This window comes from Eumetopias jubatus, unplaced genomic scaffold, assembly GCF_037043125.1.
Source record: "Eumetopias jubatus isolate StellerSeaLion01/CBP00866 unplaced genomic scaffold, mEumJub1_p1.0 scaffold_2, whole genome shotgun sequence".
Classification (NCBI taxonomy): domain Eukaryota; kingdom Metazoa; phylum Chordata; class Mammalia; order Carnivora; family Otariidae; genus Eumetopias; species Eumetopias jubatus.
The window spans coordinates 158,487,967-158,506,101 of NW_028274808.1; the positions used below are offsets into that span (position 1 = coordinate 158,487,967).

The 18,135-nt window shown below is 34.1% G+C and overlaps 1 protein-coding gene across 3 annotated transcripts in view; it reads right to left on the reverse strand.

Moving 5' to 3' along the window:
* The window catches only part of EXOC1 (exocyst complex component 1), a 66,922-nt gene that overhangs the window by 17,986 nt on the left and 30,801 nt on the right, over positions 1-18,135 (reverse strand). For 2 of the 3 annotated variants that reach the window (XM_028100688.2, XM_028100689.2), the window contains exons 9-11: positions 11,841-11,990; positions 5,674-5,779; positions 1,128-1,172 (exon numbers count right to left, since the gene is read on the reverse strand). In XM_028100688.2, the coding sequence (XP_027956489.1) occupies positions 1,128-1,172; positions 5,674-5,779; positions 11,841-11,990 (301 nt within the window). The remainder of the gene's footprint in view (positions 1-1,127; positions 1,173-5,673; positions 5,780-11,840; positions 11,991-18,135) is intronic. The other variant, XM_028100691.2, reaches the window with a different exon arrangement.

Genomic DNA, 18,135 nt, shown 5'->3' on the forward strand with positions numbered 1-18,135 from the left:
CTGTAGAGTGTCCTGCTCTCATTAACATTTGTGTCCTATTCTTGAGCATATTACAAAGAGTAGTGAAACTACAATCTACAGAATAGGACTGAAAGGGGTCTTAAAGATCACATAATCTATACCCTGCCCAGTACCACCAACGTTGCCATATTTCTAGACTAAAGTAGATGAAGATTTCCTTCCTACTCAAAAGACATAAGTATGGATGAAGGCCAATGACTCCTTAATGTACTAGCTAACATGACTTATTTATTTTTATTTTTTAATGACTTTTTTTGTTTCTGAAGAAAACGGCCATATCCCAATATTACTAGCCTCCACATTAAATGAAAATATTGGGGTGAACCATACGAATCTGCCAATACTCGATCATTCTTGCCTACAAAAAGTCAATTACATATGATTCAACTTAAAACATTCCTGAACCCAGAAACTCTGCTTTTACAATAAGTGATTAACTACAGCTCTTTAAAAACTATACAAAATGAAGAGGAAAAAACCACCCTGAAAACTTGTTATACTTAAAATACAACTAAAATATAATATATACATCATGAACTACATAATATGGGACATCTTTGAGGAGAAATGAGAACAATGTGGCTGGACAATATTCTACATCTATCAAGGAATTAAAGGCTTTCATTTTTACAAGAAAATGTAACATTTTTATTCAGAATTAAATATAAACAATAAATATTTTTTTAATCTTCTAAAATATTTCGGAATTAACCTATATTATTTGCTGATGGTCAGAAGGGACAGATGAAGACATAATAAGGACAATTAAAGATAAACTTTGGTTTCATTATGCAAAATCTGACCATATCTATAAGAATTTTCATAATTTCTTTTTTTTAAAGAATTTTTATAATTTCTAAACACAGCCTGAAAAGAAGTTTAATGGTTAAGCCTTTTCATAAATTTCTGACTACCCACCATAGATTTTGAATTACATTTCTTGAATGTAGTCATACCACAACCATGATGTTGGTTTTCTTTCATCGAACCTGGCAACTCAGAGCAATCAATATTTTTGGTGTAACTTTTTTCAAGACAAAAACTAATTTCTAGACATTAAACAAACATGCATTGAGAATACCTACTAATACACTAAGCATACTCACTCTCTGTTTCCTGTTTGACAGCACTTTCTTTTCGAGGCAGTGTAGCTGTGATGGATTAGGTTGCAAGCATCAAAGACAAAGACAAGTTAATAAACTGCAATTTGCACAAACCATGCACAAGAGGAAGTTAAAGCTCTAGTTTAAAAGACACATGCAAAGAACCATGAGCATCAAGTAACAAGAGGTGCAACATATGTTTAGTTGGTCAGCTACTGTTTGACAAATTCTGAGAGAAAAAACTTTACTAGTCTAATGTTTTGTTTTTAATCAAATATTCAGGTAAAAATATCTATATTTGTCAACCCCTTCCCCAATACTTTTAAACGATTTTTTTTTTTAAGTTTATGGAGCTAGCGTGCTTAAAATTTAAAAGACTACATTTGTAAGTTTTGGTTTCTGAAAAAAAAAAACAGTTCAAGTAAAAGTGTTTTTTACATTTTTTAAGTCATTTTATTTTATTTTATTTCGATCATAATAAGTGTACTCTTTAATCCCCATCCCCTCTTTAACCCATCCCTCCCTGCTCTCTGGTGACCCTCAGTTTGTTCTCTATAGTTTTAAAGTGTCTGTTTCTTGATTAGTCTCTCTCTCTCTCTTTTTGCCTTTGCTTGTTCATTTTGTTTCTTAAATTCCACATATGAATGAGATTATATGGTCAAGTAAAAATATAATAAAGTGGAAATTTATTAGAATGAAGTTGTAGACTTAGACATTAAGCGCATCAACATTCTCACTCCCTGAAAACTCCTGAGAGGAGTCTCCATTGTACTGAACAATGTTATACCATATCTGATAAAAAATTACATGAGTGGGGCTTTAAATTCATTTCAAAATATCAAGCTGAACTACTTAGTAACTGGCTTTATGAACACCTAGAATGGCAAGTATATATCAAAACACTAATTATCAGGAGATGGGTGGATGGGAGGCTAAAGCCAAAGGAATAGGCTTAATACAGGAATTTGAGCTCTTTTAGGGCCATTTGGCATTTCTTTTATTCTAAAACTTCTCTCTAATATTTATTAGATCAATTATAGAGATCATCTTGTGAAACATTCTGAACTCAAATTAGAAGTTAATGTGAAAGGCAAAGAAAGAAATTATAGAATTAAAGAGAAAAATAAAGAATATAACTATAACCCGGGAATATTTTAAAAACAGAACAATGTATCAATTTGTCACTATTCCTACCAAACTTTAAGGCAAAACCCAAGTAAAAGCTACTAACTTGTCATACCAGGGATATATCTATCTGTGCAGCCCTAGCTACATGAAGCTTAAGGGAGTATGAAACACCAAGGCTAGACATTAAAGTGGTAAGCAGGGATCATGCTGGAGCTACTAGCTGTCCAATCTGAACAGTACCTTCTGGAGGCCTTAAGGTGTCACTATACTAAATTCACCAGTTTCAGAGCAAAGCCTGACACTTCATACTTTTTTTTTTGTACCCAATGAAGAATACAGTTACTAGTAGTGCCAATTAATTATAATTTGGGGCTCATCAAAGCCTATATTATTTATCAGCAACAAGCAGTATTCAGATAACTTTTTTTTTTTTTTTAAAGTAGGGGCTTGAACTCACGACCCTGAGATCAAGACCTGAACTGAGATCAAGAGTTGAATGCCTAACCTACTGAGCCACCCAGGTGCCCCTTCAGGTAACCTTTTCCATATCTTTAAATAATCCCCATTAGACTGTATACTTCATGAGGTAGGGTCTTTGCTTATTGCTGCATTCTCAGTACCTAGCAGTGCTTATTATATAATAGGTAATTAATATTTATTAAATGAATTTTCTAGGAACCAACAAGATTCTTAGTTTAGTAGAGAAACATAGAATGCTTTTTTGTAACATTGTTACAAAATTACAAAATGTAATTTTGACATACCACTTTTAAGATTTGGAATATTAAATACAAGGGAAGCAGTAATTATATAAATGCATATGTTAAGGGACTAAAATAATTGTGTGTGTGTGTTATTTCAGCTGTAGAAAGAAAAAATTGGTGATTTTAAAAATAATTTCTAAATTTCGTTTGCCTGCTATTTCATTAAGTATATTTGTAGAACACAAGGGGAAGAAACCTCACCAAAATATCATTCTTGAGTGGAAAATTTCATGCCTCTGAGTTTATCAAAGTAAACCTATTAATTAAAAAAGGCAATTACCTATGTAAAGACCTTAACACAAAGAAAAGATATTTGCTGGTATTTTAACATTATTCTGAATTACGTGAATTAAAGTGATGTTAAAGTTGAGTCAAAAGTGGTTCAAAAAGGGGCACCTGGGTGGCTCAGTCGTTAAGAGTCGGCCTTAGGCTCAGGTCACGATCCCAGGGTCCTGGGATCAAGCCCGGTATCGGGCTCCCTGCTCCGCGGGAAGCCTGCTTCTCCCCTTCCCACTCCCCCTGCTTGTGTTCCCTCTCTCGCTGTGTCTCTCTCTGTCAAATAAATAAATAAAATCTTAAAAAAAAAAGTGGTTCAAAAAGAGAGTATTCCCCCGTATCTCTATGACTATATTGACTATACATTTCCTTTTGTAAAGTACATTCAATCTGACTTTCTATTCTTATTAGTATCTATGACCCAGAATTTTCAGAGCAAGTAAAAAACAAAAAAATTAAATTTTATTTATAATTACTTCATTTTGATTCATGGACAAGTTATCTTTCCAAAATTTCAGGTTTCTATTTTAATTATAATTACTATTAAAAGCTGATTTAAACACATTTTGAATCACTGAAAAGATATTTAAAAAAATTTCCATTCTACCTTATTTAGAATTTAAGTCATTTGTATTTAACTTTTCCTCTGAATTCTGTTTATTATTTAGTTTTTCTTCTCTTGTAGCTGATATCAAAATAACTGAAACTATGACTTTCTGGTGCCATCAACCACTACAAATTACTCTCCTGTTATTATTTGATACATAAGAAGAAATGTGATTTTAATGCTATTTTAAAACTAAAAAAGTGCCTTCTAAACTTCTAATTTAAAAATATTTTAAACAAAATAATTTAAGAACTTCCCAAGAGGAAGAAAAAGAAAAAATTTAATTTTCAGGTTAATGCAATGATACCATTAAGATACTATTGTACTTGTTTCAAATTACATTTTTGTTATGTCATTTATCTCAATGTGAACCTTAGGCCTGATAAATTATTATGATAATGGGATTAATGACCTCCTAAGGAGATAATTTTAGAAAGATTTCCCTTTTGCCTCCAGTTTTCATATACTGTAGAAGAGTTCTCTCAAAATACAATGGTTCACTAACAAGTGGTGACAAATATACTAAATGGAAACATTAAACATGTAACTGAATTAATATGCTGCTTACTTAAAAAAAAAAAAAGCATAACATACCCACAGTGAAACATTAACAAGGATATAAACACATTGCTGTTTAAGAACAATAACCTTTAGGATGAGTTAGCATTTCTGTTTCCAAAAGCCTATGGTCCCAAGATTCTTATCAGTATCTTTACCTAAGTGTAACATATTTGTACACAGATTCAAAACATTTCAAAAGTCCGGACTAGTATAATCAATATATTAGTGTTGAATTAAAAAACAACAACAACAGCAAATTACTAAATAATTACCCACTAAAGACAGTCTTCTCTGTCCTAAAGGATAAGAATGGAAAGATGTGCTATCAATTTCAATCCTGTTTCCTGATTACCAGAAGTTGCTTAGGGCATAGGCTCCTTTCAACAAGCAAATGCTAAACTCATTATTCTAAAGGGGAACTATGCAGACACACTGAGGAGTACACATTGTAGCCATTTAAGGCCAGGTTTTGACTTGAATAGGCACAGAACTCCATCCAAAAAGGAACTCCAGAGATGGGTACATGCAAGAGCAGAAAGTGGCCTCCGCAAATCACCTTCCTCGCAACTTGATACTTTCACTGGTTACCTTTTCAAATCATGTTTCCGTCTGTCCACTTAACATACTTAAAAGCAACAATTTTAGCATGCTTGAAAAATATCTCTTAGGAAAAATAACTATAATCACAGGAGAAATTTGGGTGACATTTTTACAGCTTGACCCGGGAGGAAACACAAACTTTCTTTTTGATTCAAAATAGCCAGTGAGAAGTAAGAAGCCAGGAATTACTTTCATTTCCCTATAAAGAGCAATGACTTAAGAGATCAATGACTTGCCACCAACTGCTAAAAAAGGCCTTTTAAGGAAGTTGGAAACTGAACTCTCAACATGTCTCTTAGCCTTGTACTTTCTCGACCAGACTGCAATTCATTTTCTGGTCAACTACTTTTCCCATGAATAGATGCTTTCAATTATGGCATGAATACACAATTGCTGTCAGATTCATCTACTACAGAATTTTAGTAAAAGCCATATTTACAGATACAAATATTTGTTCTGTGAAGTAACTATAAATCAAACCAACGCATCAGACTTACTTTTTCATCAATTCTACTGTATCTTCTTCCACCTTGCTCTGAAAAGTCTTAGAATTATCATAAATAAAACCACTTTTAATAGAATAAAAACAATGAACTGAGGTGTCTAAGCTTACCAAACTTCTTGCTTTCTTTAGTTGTGCCAGTCATCTTGATCTTTGCAACTTCAAAGAAATCTTTAATTTCTCTCTCATATAGTCGTGATAAATAATCCATGTAATTCTTAAAATAAAAGTAACAGGTACTTCTTATTAATAAAACAAATACAACAATTCAGTCCCCCCAAATCCTTTGTGCTTGCTTTAAACTTTCTGGTCTAAAATCCTGATGTATTTCATAGGATTTAAAAAGTTGGCTATTTTCTGTCTTAAAAAAAAACTGAACAGGCATCAAAACAGCAATTCACAAAAATATGAAGTTGAACATAATCTCACACTTATATTTTCATTTTTATGCATTATCTTTCATATATTTTAAATAGAGGTGCACTCATACTATATAAGATATTTGGGTCAGAGCAATCATGTTTCTCCAGTCTCACACTTTAATGACTATACAGTGTTATGCTTTGTTGATGTACCGCAATTCAGCAAATAATCCCCTAGCAGAGGCCACTTAAGTGGTTTCAATGTTTTGCTATGATAGACGATGTTACAACAACCTTTTCATCTTTAATGAATTGTTTTCTTGGAATCATATCCTAAGGGTGGAAATACAGGGCTAAAGAATATGGGAATTTTTATAGCCATTCCTCCATCCTGCCATGTTGCTTTTAAAAACAATCATACCGACGGACAGTCAACAGCAACAAAGGAGCACATTCAGTCAGTGTTGCCTGTCAACTTAAAGTATTAAGGTATATCAAAAACAGGCTATTTTCAGGGTACCTGGGTGGCTCAGTCATTAAGCGACTGCCTTCAGCTCAGGTCATGGTCCCAGGGTCCTGGGATCGAGCCCCACATCCGGCTCCCCGCTCAGCGGGAGGTCTGCTTCCCACTCCCCCTGCTTGTGTTTCCCTCTCTCGCTGTGTCTCTCTCTGTCAAATAAATAAAAATCTTTAAAAAAAATAGGCTATTTTCAATAAGCTTAGGGTATTTAGGTATACCAAAATAAGTTATTTTCAACAAGAATTTAATTATAATTAGCACATCTTACAGTTTTCACAATCATTTTTTAAAAACAAATTGGATTTATTCTAGCTCAAATGGAAACATCTATAATTTTGTTTGTATGCTTACAAACTTACTTCTTCATCATATCTGCTTACTATCACATAAAAATATTTTATGCTCTCAGGAAGGATTCTTCACCAGTGGGAGACCCTATATTTTACCAAGTCCCAAGTTAAATGCCATATAGAGACTAAATTTAAATAAATCCACAGGAGAAAAACTGTACTTGGTTATTCTTTTAAATTTATCATGGAATCTAAGCTTCAGCTTCCTTTATAATTTCAAATTAATATATTCAGTTTTTTTTAAGATTTATTTATTTATTTGACAGAGAGAGAGAGAGCACAAGCAGGGGGAGCGGCAGGCAGAGGGAGAGAGAAGCAGGCTCCCTGAGGAACAGGGAGCCCAATGTGGGGCTCAATCTCAGGACCCTGGGATCATGACCTGAGCTGAAGGCAGACACTTAACCAACTGAGCGACCCAGGCTCCCCAATACATTCAGCTCTAGAGCAGGTTTATGTTGCTTTAAACATCAGGTGCGCCTTTCAAAAGGTATATATTATGTGAATATTTGTATCCTGACTCATAGGTTACCACTGATTTTCTTAGTTTATAGATATATCCTTATAAAATAGTATTTGGATGAAACATAGTATATAAATCCTTGGTTTTTCAGTTTGTAGGCCATCCATATATATCTCCCACATTGTCTCTGTAAGGAAAACAGTCAAATGGGCAATTCTTTCCTATGATCTTTGCATAAATTTAAAAGCAAATATAAATTAAAATATACCCTAAAATTAATTCCTATTTCACTGGGCTGTCTCACTTTTTCAAGCTTAAATTCTCATAAAAATACTGATCACTGCAAATCAGTAAATAGTTGACAAACAGAAAATTAGTTTCACGTAATTTATGAAATCTTCATCTGTGGTTTCTACTCAAATCATTCAATGTAACAGATTGCATTCCAATACCCAAATTGTCTAAAGTGCACATTACTCCCCAAGCAATTTAAACAATTTCAAAACAGCTCTTTGGTATCTAGAAAACAGTGACATGAGCAGACTACTGAAAATCACCCCCTTTTCCACTGCAACTTGAATGACTGGATACCTTTTTTCCAGCTACATAACAGAACTCATTGGTGGGAAAGACCACAGACAGGTGTAACCATCAGTTCATTCATTTACCAAATTCTGAAGGATGTCTCTTATGAGGTGCCTCTTAGCACCTTGAATACAGCACCTTACATTTAACTATCATGAGTTAAATACTGTTGTTTCTGGCAGTCTTTTCAACTTTACATTGTGTTGACTGTGCAGTCTTACCAAGATCTCTATATTTTACTTTTTCTTTACACAAATGGGTAAATTCCACAAATGCAGAACTGAGGTTGAGAGAAGAAATCTGGGTAATCTTCAAGACTGACCATCAACCTCGGGAGATTACTAGGAGAGGAAAGCTCATTTCCTCCCCAAGCATGGATGGAACATCTCTATTATTAACTGCCCTACATGAATAACCCAGAGCCACATATAGGGGTTGTAGTCCTGGGGAAGAAGGAATCTGGGCAGTTGAACTATTTCCCTAAGCTCTAATTATGTACACTAAAACTCGATTCAGCCCTAAGCAGAGCTGGGGCAGTGCCTACTGATTCTTATCCCTTAAAGAACGGAAAAAGGCTTTTCTTTTTCCTGCCAGAAAGTATGAGAGCTGTGTACACCCAATCAAGTGCAAACAGTATCTGCATTTAATTATTATTTCTTACTAAAGAAGTACTGGTTTGTCTGTTTCCTTCTTTCTTTCTTTCTTTCTTTCCTTCTTTCATTCCTTTCTTCCTTCTTCCTTTTTAATAAAATTCCTGTTTTTGATAACTTCAGCAACCAAATTAGATTATGAGGTAAAATACATAGTCTGTCAAAAGTTCAAACCACAGGATCAAGTAACATTCCTGGGAAATAAGTTAATTTCATTTAAAAAGCTCATTAATATTGTCAATCAAAACTATACTGTGAGCAGAGAATGATTCCATAAATCATTGCTAGGTTGGCTATCGCCTTATTTCTTCACTTAAATTACATTCATGAATACTGCATTATATATAAAGATAGGGCAATAATACTCACTGAGAACACAATTAGGCAAAAAGCTTATTGATTACTTTACTTATTTGAATATTCACTAGGGGCAAAGCACTTGTTGGCACAAAACTCTTAAGGAGATATAATAATGTTTAATTATTCAAAATATTAATCCTCCTAAAACTTCAAAAGAAGAATTCCAGTACTGTAAATATTTTTCCTTAAGATATCTCCAAATCAGAATTCTGTTGAATGAAAACAAAACAAAACAAAACAAAATATAACACAACAGTAGAGTTGCAGAACACTTAAAAGACTAATTCTGCAAAACAAAAGTAGTCTTATCTAAAACAGCTGACAAGATATATATAAATACCCCAGGATACTTATATTCTTTTTGAAAAGCATTTTTTTAAAATTATACTTTGAAAATATTATTTATTTTACCAAGGTTTATGTCCTCTTTCTTATCTCAGTTTAGAAGTAAAGGGAGCCAGATCTTACTTTAAGGGGGCAAAGGCACTTTGAGGAGAAAACATAAAGACTGATATACAAGAATGTCCTCATGCCAAGTGTGTTCATACTGATACATTGATAGGAATGTACACCCTGCTTTTTTCTTATCATAGTGCTCATAAATTTCTACCTAATCCTCTGCCTTCTCATGAAGCATGAACCTAACACTAGAGGAAGTTGTAATAATTATTTCAGTAAGTATGAAGATAAAATGGGTTCATGTATAAACATTAGTTTCCTGAGAGAGAATAATCTTCATTATAAAACACTCTGAAAGATAACACCATTTTTTGAGTAATACTAGGAAAAACTTTGGCTAGCAAAACTAGCAAAAAATAAGATGATTTTGCTATCTAAATTCTGTTAGGAAATTTTCTGTCACAAGCACATGGGTTGAAGGGAAGAGCTTTTATATTAACAATCTCAATATTTTTGTTTTCACTCCAAGAAAAAAAACACATCACTCTTTCCAATTCGAGAACATTGTTTTCAGGTCATATTGTCCACATAATTAAATTATTACTAATTATTAAAATTAAGTTATGCATTACTTAATTTTTTAATTTTTAAACTCCAAATTTGTAAAAACTTAAAAGAGTTTACATGTTTTTCAGGGTATTTCAGAATTTTAAGCAAACTGCTCTTATGTCTGATATATAAATATAGCTATTTATATACTGGAATTAGGTAGCAATTCTTCAGCTCCCTAAGTGACATGGTCAATTCCAATACTAAAGGTCACAGCAGAAGTGCAAAAGTATTGTACCCATGGCTTCCCGCCACAATGGCCATTTATTAAAGCTAAATCAGATCATGTCATTCTACTGCTCAAAGCCTACCAAAACCCCCTCCCCCAGCTCCTTCACAGTAAAAGCCAAGTCCTTACCATGGCACACAGTCCCTTCCAGATCTGCCCCGCCCCACCCCCACTTTACCTCTCCTACCTTCCTTCTAAGGTCCAGGCCTTGGTGCTCTGGGCTCCAACCCCAGTGCTTCCTTGCTGCTCCCCCCAGGACACCAGGCATACTCTTGCCATAGACCACTTGTACTGTGCCTGGAAAGCTTTCCCCAAGAAACTCGCACTGCTCAGCCCTGTTTTTTTTTTTTTTTAAGATTTTATTTTTAAGTAATCTCTACACCCAACATGAGGCTCGAACTCACAACCCTGAGATCAAGAGTCGAATGTTCTACTGACTGAACCCGCCAGGCACCCCACATCCTTGCTCATTTTAAAAATCTATGCTCAGATGTTATCTTCTCATGATGCCTTATTTCAAACTATAGTCTTCCCCATTCCCAGCATTCCCTGCTTTATTTTCACCAGAGCACTCAGCAGTACCTTCTAACATACTACACAACTGACTTTTTTGTCAAGTCCTTCTCCACCAAAACATGAGCTTTGAGAAGGCAAGCATTTGCCCGTTTCCTTTGGTGCTGTATCTCTAGCACTTACGTAGAACATAACAGGTGCTCAATTCATATATGAACGAATGACTCATCTTCTGCAGTTGCTGGTGTTTCTGGCACTGCTCTTCTAATCTCCAAGCCTAGAAAGTTTGGCATCATCCTGTCCCTTCCTTGGAGTCTCTCTTTTGGTTCCTATTCCCTATTCCTACCACTATCTTCCTGGGTCAGATTTCATTTCATCTGAATTATTATATTAGGTTCTTATGAATTTGCCTCATCTAGTCTTTTCCCATGTATGAGGAATGCTGTTAGGTCTCATGGCTCATCTTTTTCAACATAATTTCTCACTGCTCCAGAATATGAACTTTCTGCTTCATAGGCTTGCATTCTCCATTGTCCTGACAAAAGGGCGTATTTTCCCACCTCTGTCTGCACATCTTGCTCCTCATCCCTGGAATACCCTTTCTCTCTTTGCTAGTTTATCTAATCCCATTGATTATTTAAAACTCAATTCAAGTCCAATTTCTGCCCTGAAGTTTTTAGGACATGGATTTTTCTTTTCTAAACTGCCATGCATTTAAACTCATTTTCAGTTTAGCACTTAATGTTTTGCTGATTGTTTTAAGTGTAATTGTTCTTCCCAGTCAGATGTGAGGCTCTCTAGAAATAGGGCTTGTTAGGCCCCATGTGCCTGGAATAGTGAAATGCTTGCTTAATAAAGAGGCACTCTGTACTTGCTTCATTGAACAGGTTATGAATTCTTAGAGGGCAAACACCTTACTTATATATCTTCTAGTCTCTAGTTTCTATATTGCTTGTAAAGAAACTCAGGAAATAATTATTGCACTTAACGAAACCGAATGATGCTTAAGGCCACAGTACAGCCTATTACTATATTAAACTGAAGTTCGAAATTTAGCTCTTCTTTACCCAACTAAATAAAATAAGTGTTCTCCCTTAATGAGCACTCAGAAATTCAATTCGTTTCTGCTTCACTAAGAAGGTACTACAGTACTTCAAATGTCACTTGGAGAACTGAATACATGACGTCTTGATTCTAGATTATATTCTATACTCAGTGAGTAATTGATATCAAACTCATACCTTTGTTAGTCCCTCATATTTTCCATAATCTGTACTCTTCAGCCACTCCATCAACTTGGCATATCGAAGCAAGTCTCTATGAAATGGATGATGGTTGGGTAAAGCCAGTTCAACAGAGTGCTGAGCAAGAGTTGAACTCTGATCATGACCCTAGAGTGATATTGTAAATAAGTCAATAAATACGTTGGTGATATTGTAAATAAGTCAATAAATATGTTGACAGTAAAAGAAACATGTTGCGATTGAAAAGTCTAAACAATGACCAAATGTAGCCAAAGAAAAGCAAAAGAAGAGAGGGATAAAAACTTGAGTACTTACTTGTTTTCTTTTATCATCCTGTGTAAATCTACCGAACCTCATCACCATAAAATAATCATAAACATGCAAGAATGGCACTTTGGGATAAATCAACTACCCATTTCATCTTCTAAAGGAGTTGACAATGAATGTTTTAATCAAGCCTGTCTCTCCCATACCGTACATTTTACTATTTACTAAGCAAATAAACCTCATGATACAACTGTACCGAGAAACACATCAAACAGGGAAGTCATTCAAAACAAATTGTCTGTATCTATGGTGTTTCTACTATTAGAGTCTACAATATTTAAAACAACAGATTAAGGGCATATAGGATATAAACTTTTAGAACTAGGAAGCACCACAGATGATGATATCCTGGGCTTTCCTGGATAATACTTAATAATAGTGTAATTTTAGTTTTTTTAGAAATTTGTTAAATAACTACACATGATTTTATTTAAAAACCTTGACAAGGCTTTTATGTAAATAAATTAGTAAGTTATCAGTCAGTCTTAGATGATGCATCCTGACTTTTGTTTTGAAAAATATAGGCCTGGAAGATTATCTGTTCCAATGAGCTCATTTTCTAGAAGAAACTGAAACTTAAAGGCTTAAGTGATTTACTCAGGTCACGCTGGAGGGAAGAACTGGAACCTTAGTCATGTGAGTCACACTTCCATTTTCTTTTAAAAACATATCTAACAAACCATGAGAGACTATGGACTCTGAAAAACAAACTGAGGGTTCTAGAGGGGAGGGGATGGGAGGATGGGTTAGCCTGGTGATCGGTATTAAAGAGGGCACATTCTGCATGGAGAACTGGGTGTTATACGCAAACAATGACTCATGGAACAAGAAAAAGACTACCAGCAAAAAAAAAAAAAACAAAAAACATATCTAACAAAATCATTTTAACCAGACTCAAAAACTGCAAATGCCTACCAGTTACTGGTATCTAAAAAACAAACAAACAAACACAATAAAAATCTTCCCAGCCCTCTTTGGAAACAATCTAGCTCTCTCTGCTACTTTGTCAATATTTGTCATGAACTCAAAGCTAGTGTCTAAGGGATGAGGAGTTGAAAGATTAAAGGAGTAAATTCCCCCTTGAAAATATAAGTTCCCAAGAACAAGGAAAAGGAAAAACAATATGGATTTATTTGATGTAATTCTGACTCAATCTAATTTGCTTAGTCAGAACTTATTTGTTAGCATTCTATTAAAATGACACAGTGATTGAGTTTTGGTGCTGGTTAACTCATTTCCTAGTAAAGTTACCTAAACCTAATTGTATATGTATTATACTAGCTGACATAAATTAGCTTATAAATATCCTGAATTTAAATTCTTTTATTTTTATTTTTTAAATATTTTATTTATTTATTTATTTATTTATTTATTTATTTATTTAGAGAGCACAGGGAGAGGGACAGAGGGCGAGGGACAGAGGGAGAGGGAGGGAGAGAGAATCTCAAGCAGGCTCTTGTGTTGAGCACGGAGCCTGATACAGGGCTCGATTTCATGACGCTGAGATCAAGACCTGAGCTGAGATCAAGGGTTGGAGGCAAAACCAACTGAGCCACTCAGTTGCCCCTGAATTTAAATTCTTTTAATTTAAAAGAGATTTCTTTTCTCTATCTAATTTATATGCTTTACTATAGACACAAAATAAGAACTTTGGTTATGGATTTTTTGATTTTTTTTTAAATTTTATTTAATTGACAGAGAGAGAGAGAGAGAGAGAGAGACAGCGAGAGAGGGAACACAAGCAGGGGGAGTGGGAGAGGGAGAAGCAGGCTTCCCGCCGAGCAGGGAGCCCGATGCGGGGCTCGATCCCAGGACCCTGGGATCATGACCCGAGCCGAAGGCAGTCGCTTAACCAACTGAGCCACCCAGGAGCCCCATGGTTATGGATTTTTTAAACCATTTCTTTTAACTACAGACAATCCAGAAAAAAATTCCTGGTCTAAGACAATGAAGAATTCTCTAGCAATTGAGAAGTACCTTTAGAGCAAGAAAGATAGGAGAATAAGACATGCCAAGTACTAAAACCATCGTTGAGTTCCTTCTTCATTAAAGCTTTCAAATCAGCCTGTTGGAGAATTTTTTTCTTGTAAGATTATATCCCCAATTTAAAATGGAGATTAAAAAAAAAATAAGGACCCATTATATAGAAATTCCATATAAAACTATGTAGAATAATCAGTATATTTCTAAGATTAAGGATTATTTGAGATTAAAATTACTGAAAAAAAGATTAAAATTACTGATATTACTTAAGATTAAGATTATTGATACTTAGGAAATTAGACTAGAGAAAGCAGAAGAGTATCAGAAAACTAGGCTGACCAATTTAAAATAAGAAAAAGAAAGGGCAAGGCAACACAAGTGCATAGCTATTATAGATGTTATATACAAGGTATACCGTGTACAATCCCTTTCTGTACTTCTAAAATACAAAAAGCTCTAAAACCTCTGTTTAAATTCAGTGCCAAATCTATTTTAATGGCAAAACTTGACCTGAACTGACATGAGGCTATTTATAGTGTTTGGAATGACTATTCATACTTTTTGCTGTAGGAACATTGTGTGCTTAATCACAGGGCCCTGCTCCAGACCCTCCTGGAGTGGTTATATAATACATAGTATATGTACTATATTACTTTACTAAAATCTGAAAAATTCTAAAAACACAGCTGACCCCAAGAGTTTTAGATAGGGGAGCAAGGACCTATGTGAACATTCTTTTTTGGATGGCTGACTAAATATAAAACAATGACATCTTCCAAAAGAATCATTGTGGACTAAGAGCTAGTGTTGAAAAATGCAACTATTCTATATATTTGGAATGCCTGGGCACCTACATGTTTTCTGTGAGGTAAAGACTAACGATAAATATGAAAAGAATTAATCATTTTAAATAAAACACACAGTTATTACCACTGGACTATACTTCATGTCTCATTATAGGTGCCAAAGGTTAATTTTTAAAATTCTTTATTAATAATAATATTAGACATCTTTCATCATCCCAGTCTTTCTCATTAACTTTTCTCAATGATTTAAGATTCAAAATTATTGTTTATGTTCTTCTGCAACTGTTTACTCAAGCCATTACATGTTAAGTTATATTACTTAATTTAGTGTCAGGAAAGTTCTTCAATTAAAAACCTTCTCCCCTAAAAATGGAAGAACTAATTATTGTTTGTAGAGGATTTTACAATTTATAAAGCTCTTTCACATGTTACTATTCAAAGCTTTCTTTTGCAAACAGCATTTTAAGATCACCATCACCTGAAGAATTGCCTTCTAATATTAAGAACATAATGATCTTCAAACCATTACTATTAAGATGGATTAAATGTGATTAGTGCTAACGGAAGATTTAATTTTAGAGAAACTGTTCTAAAATAACTATAGGAAATAGGAAAATTACATATTTAAACTGTTTAATTCAATCACTAGTGTAAGTTATGGTCACTTCTAGAATTCTCATGTGCACACAACTTTATTCTCTATATAATAAAAAAAATTAAGACATTGCTTAAAGTTTCTAGGAAACAACTGAGGGTGGGGGGATGGGGTAACTGGGTGATAGGCATTAAGGAGGGCACTTGATGGAATGAGCACTGGGTGTTGTATGCAACTGATGAATCACTAAATTCTACCTCTGAAGCTAATAATATACTATATGCTAATTAAATTGAATTTAAATTAAAAAATAAAGTTATTATAAATAATAATAAATTGTTAACAATAACAATTTATTGAACGCCTTTTGTCATGTTGAGTGTGCTCTCTTTCTATATATATATAAATTCTAATGTTCACAATAACTTTGTAAAGTACTTTGCTCCTCATTTAAAAAATAGCAAAACTTGGGTGCCTGCGTGGCCTCAGTCAGTTAAGCATCTGACTCTTGCTTTTAGCTGGGGTCACGACCTTGCAGTCATGCGACTGAGCCCCCTGTCGAGCTCTGTGTTCAGCTAATCTAAGACAGACACATTTTCTACAAACTTAATACATTATAAATTTTCATTAGTGTATATATTACTAGGGTTTGTGGTGCAAGGAGGTTAATTAACTTGCTAAAGGTCACCCAGCTAGGAGGTAGCAGAGTCAGGGTTTTGAATCCAGGAAGTTTGGCTCCACCGTCGTACTCTTAACCACTGTAACTGATTTTCAAACAGAAATGATACACTCATTTGAAATGCTGAAAAAATTCTCAAGATTTGGGAACTCTTTCTTTCTGTGTAATGGCATGTTTATTTTCGTTTTCTTAAAGAAAAAAGAAAGTCTGAGCACAGTTCCAACAAACATCACAAAAGCTGATCTTAAATAATCCTAACTCTTCCTAAGCTTTTAACTACAGATAATTTACCTATGTTTAGGAAATGGTGAAACATGCTTAAGGAAACAATTTTTGTGAAATGAACTGGACATTGGTGGTATATTTTACAGGCTTTATTTTACTATATGATGTTTCTATAAAAATACGTTGAAAGAAAAATTCCCAAGCTCAAGCATATAGCAAAACCCCCACAATTTCAGTTTTTCCCAGGTGTACTTTTAGTTCGGTGGATAATAAGTTCTCATCATATTGCAAAAGAAAATGTACAGAATTATGAGGTCTCTGAAGAACCCAAGGGGGACAAAAAAGGCAGAGAAGAGTTATCCTTTCAAGCCGAATCTTTCAAAAGACAACCAAAAGAGTTTTTTAAATACATACATTTTATGCAAGTATTTCCTCAATTTCGTTAGCCTTAATCTGACTGCGTGTTTTCAGTATTGGAATCCTAATTAGTGTAACTGACCTGATTCTCTAGTTGAATATCTTCTTAGATATATAAATCCCTCGTAAATGTAAAAATTATAGGTAAGAGTCTATAAATTCAATGGAAGCTGAGTGTGTAAGATCTAGAAGAGTCAAAAGAATCTAGTCAATTGTTAAAAATATTACTCTATTATATGTATATATAGTAAGAAGTGAATATTAAAAAAATGCATTTCAAGTTTCATTAAAGGAATATAGCTATGTGGAAGGACTAATATGAAAGCTGTATCATAGCACGCTCTGGATCAGTGATTCCCAAAGGTGAAGATGTTTTTTACTGGCCTATGGCACTGAGAAACAAATAAAATGATGGCAGAGAGTTTCTCATAAAGGGAAATGTATTTAATCTGGAAATCTGAAGTTATATTCTTTTTGTTTAGTGCCAAGATAAAAAGATAGTGAAAGTAGATGGCAAGATTTCTTTTTTAAAGTTTTTATTTGGTAAAATAAAAAACTGGTGACTTAGTAAGTCTCCAAATGTTATTTCTTTTAATTTTACTGATGTGTGAATTTTAAAAAGACTGGGAATCAGTGCTCTTAAATTACTGTTATGTTGTGATCAACAGATTATTTCCACTGTATTCTTCTATACAGTAGTTACATATGTTGAATATATATACATTTGCCAAAAACTGCATTGCAGACTCTGTTCAAGTCTTATCTTATCCATGATGCCATACTTGACTACCTAAATTCTCAGTAAACTTACTTTTGATTAAAACTTTTTAGCACTTGTACATGCATATATAAACTATGTATACGTACTCATACAATTAATAGTTTCATATATGCATTGCTGTAGAGCTTTAAGCACATTAGTCTTAAAGCCTTCTTAGAAGTATCTGGAGTGTAGAAGCCATTTCTTATTCTTACATATTGAAACAAGTATTTAAGAGGCACACAATGAAAATCTGCTGATTGACAAAGAGATATACTATAATATGGTAATCAACTTTTCCCACGCTCATTTGTTCCACAACCAGGAATAGAAAATACCCATGTTTCCCAACTCTTTCGCTAGGTAGCCTGATGCACTGAATTCAACACACAGAAAAATCTCTTTTCTGTACTTGGGACACCCTCCTCCACTTTCTTCAGCATATCCTAGGTTGTTGCAACATTCTAGTTTTTCAACATGCATCACTCACATGTAACAAT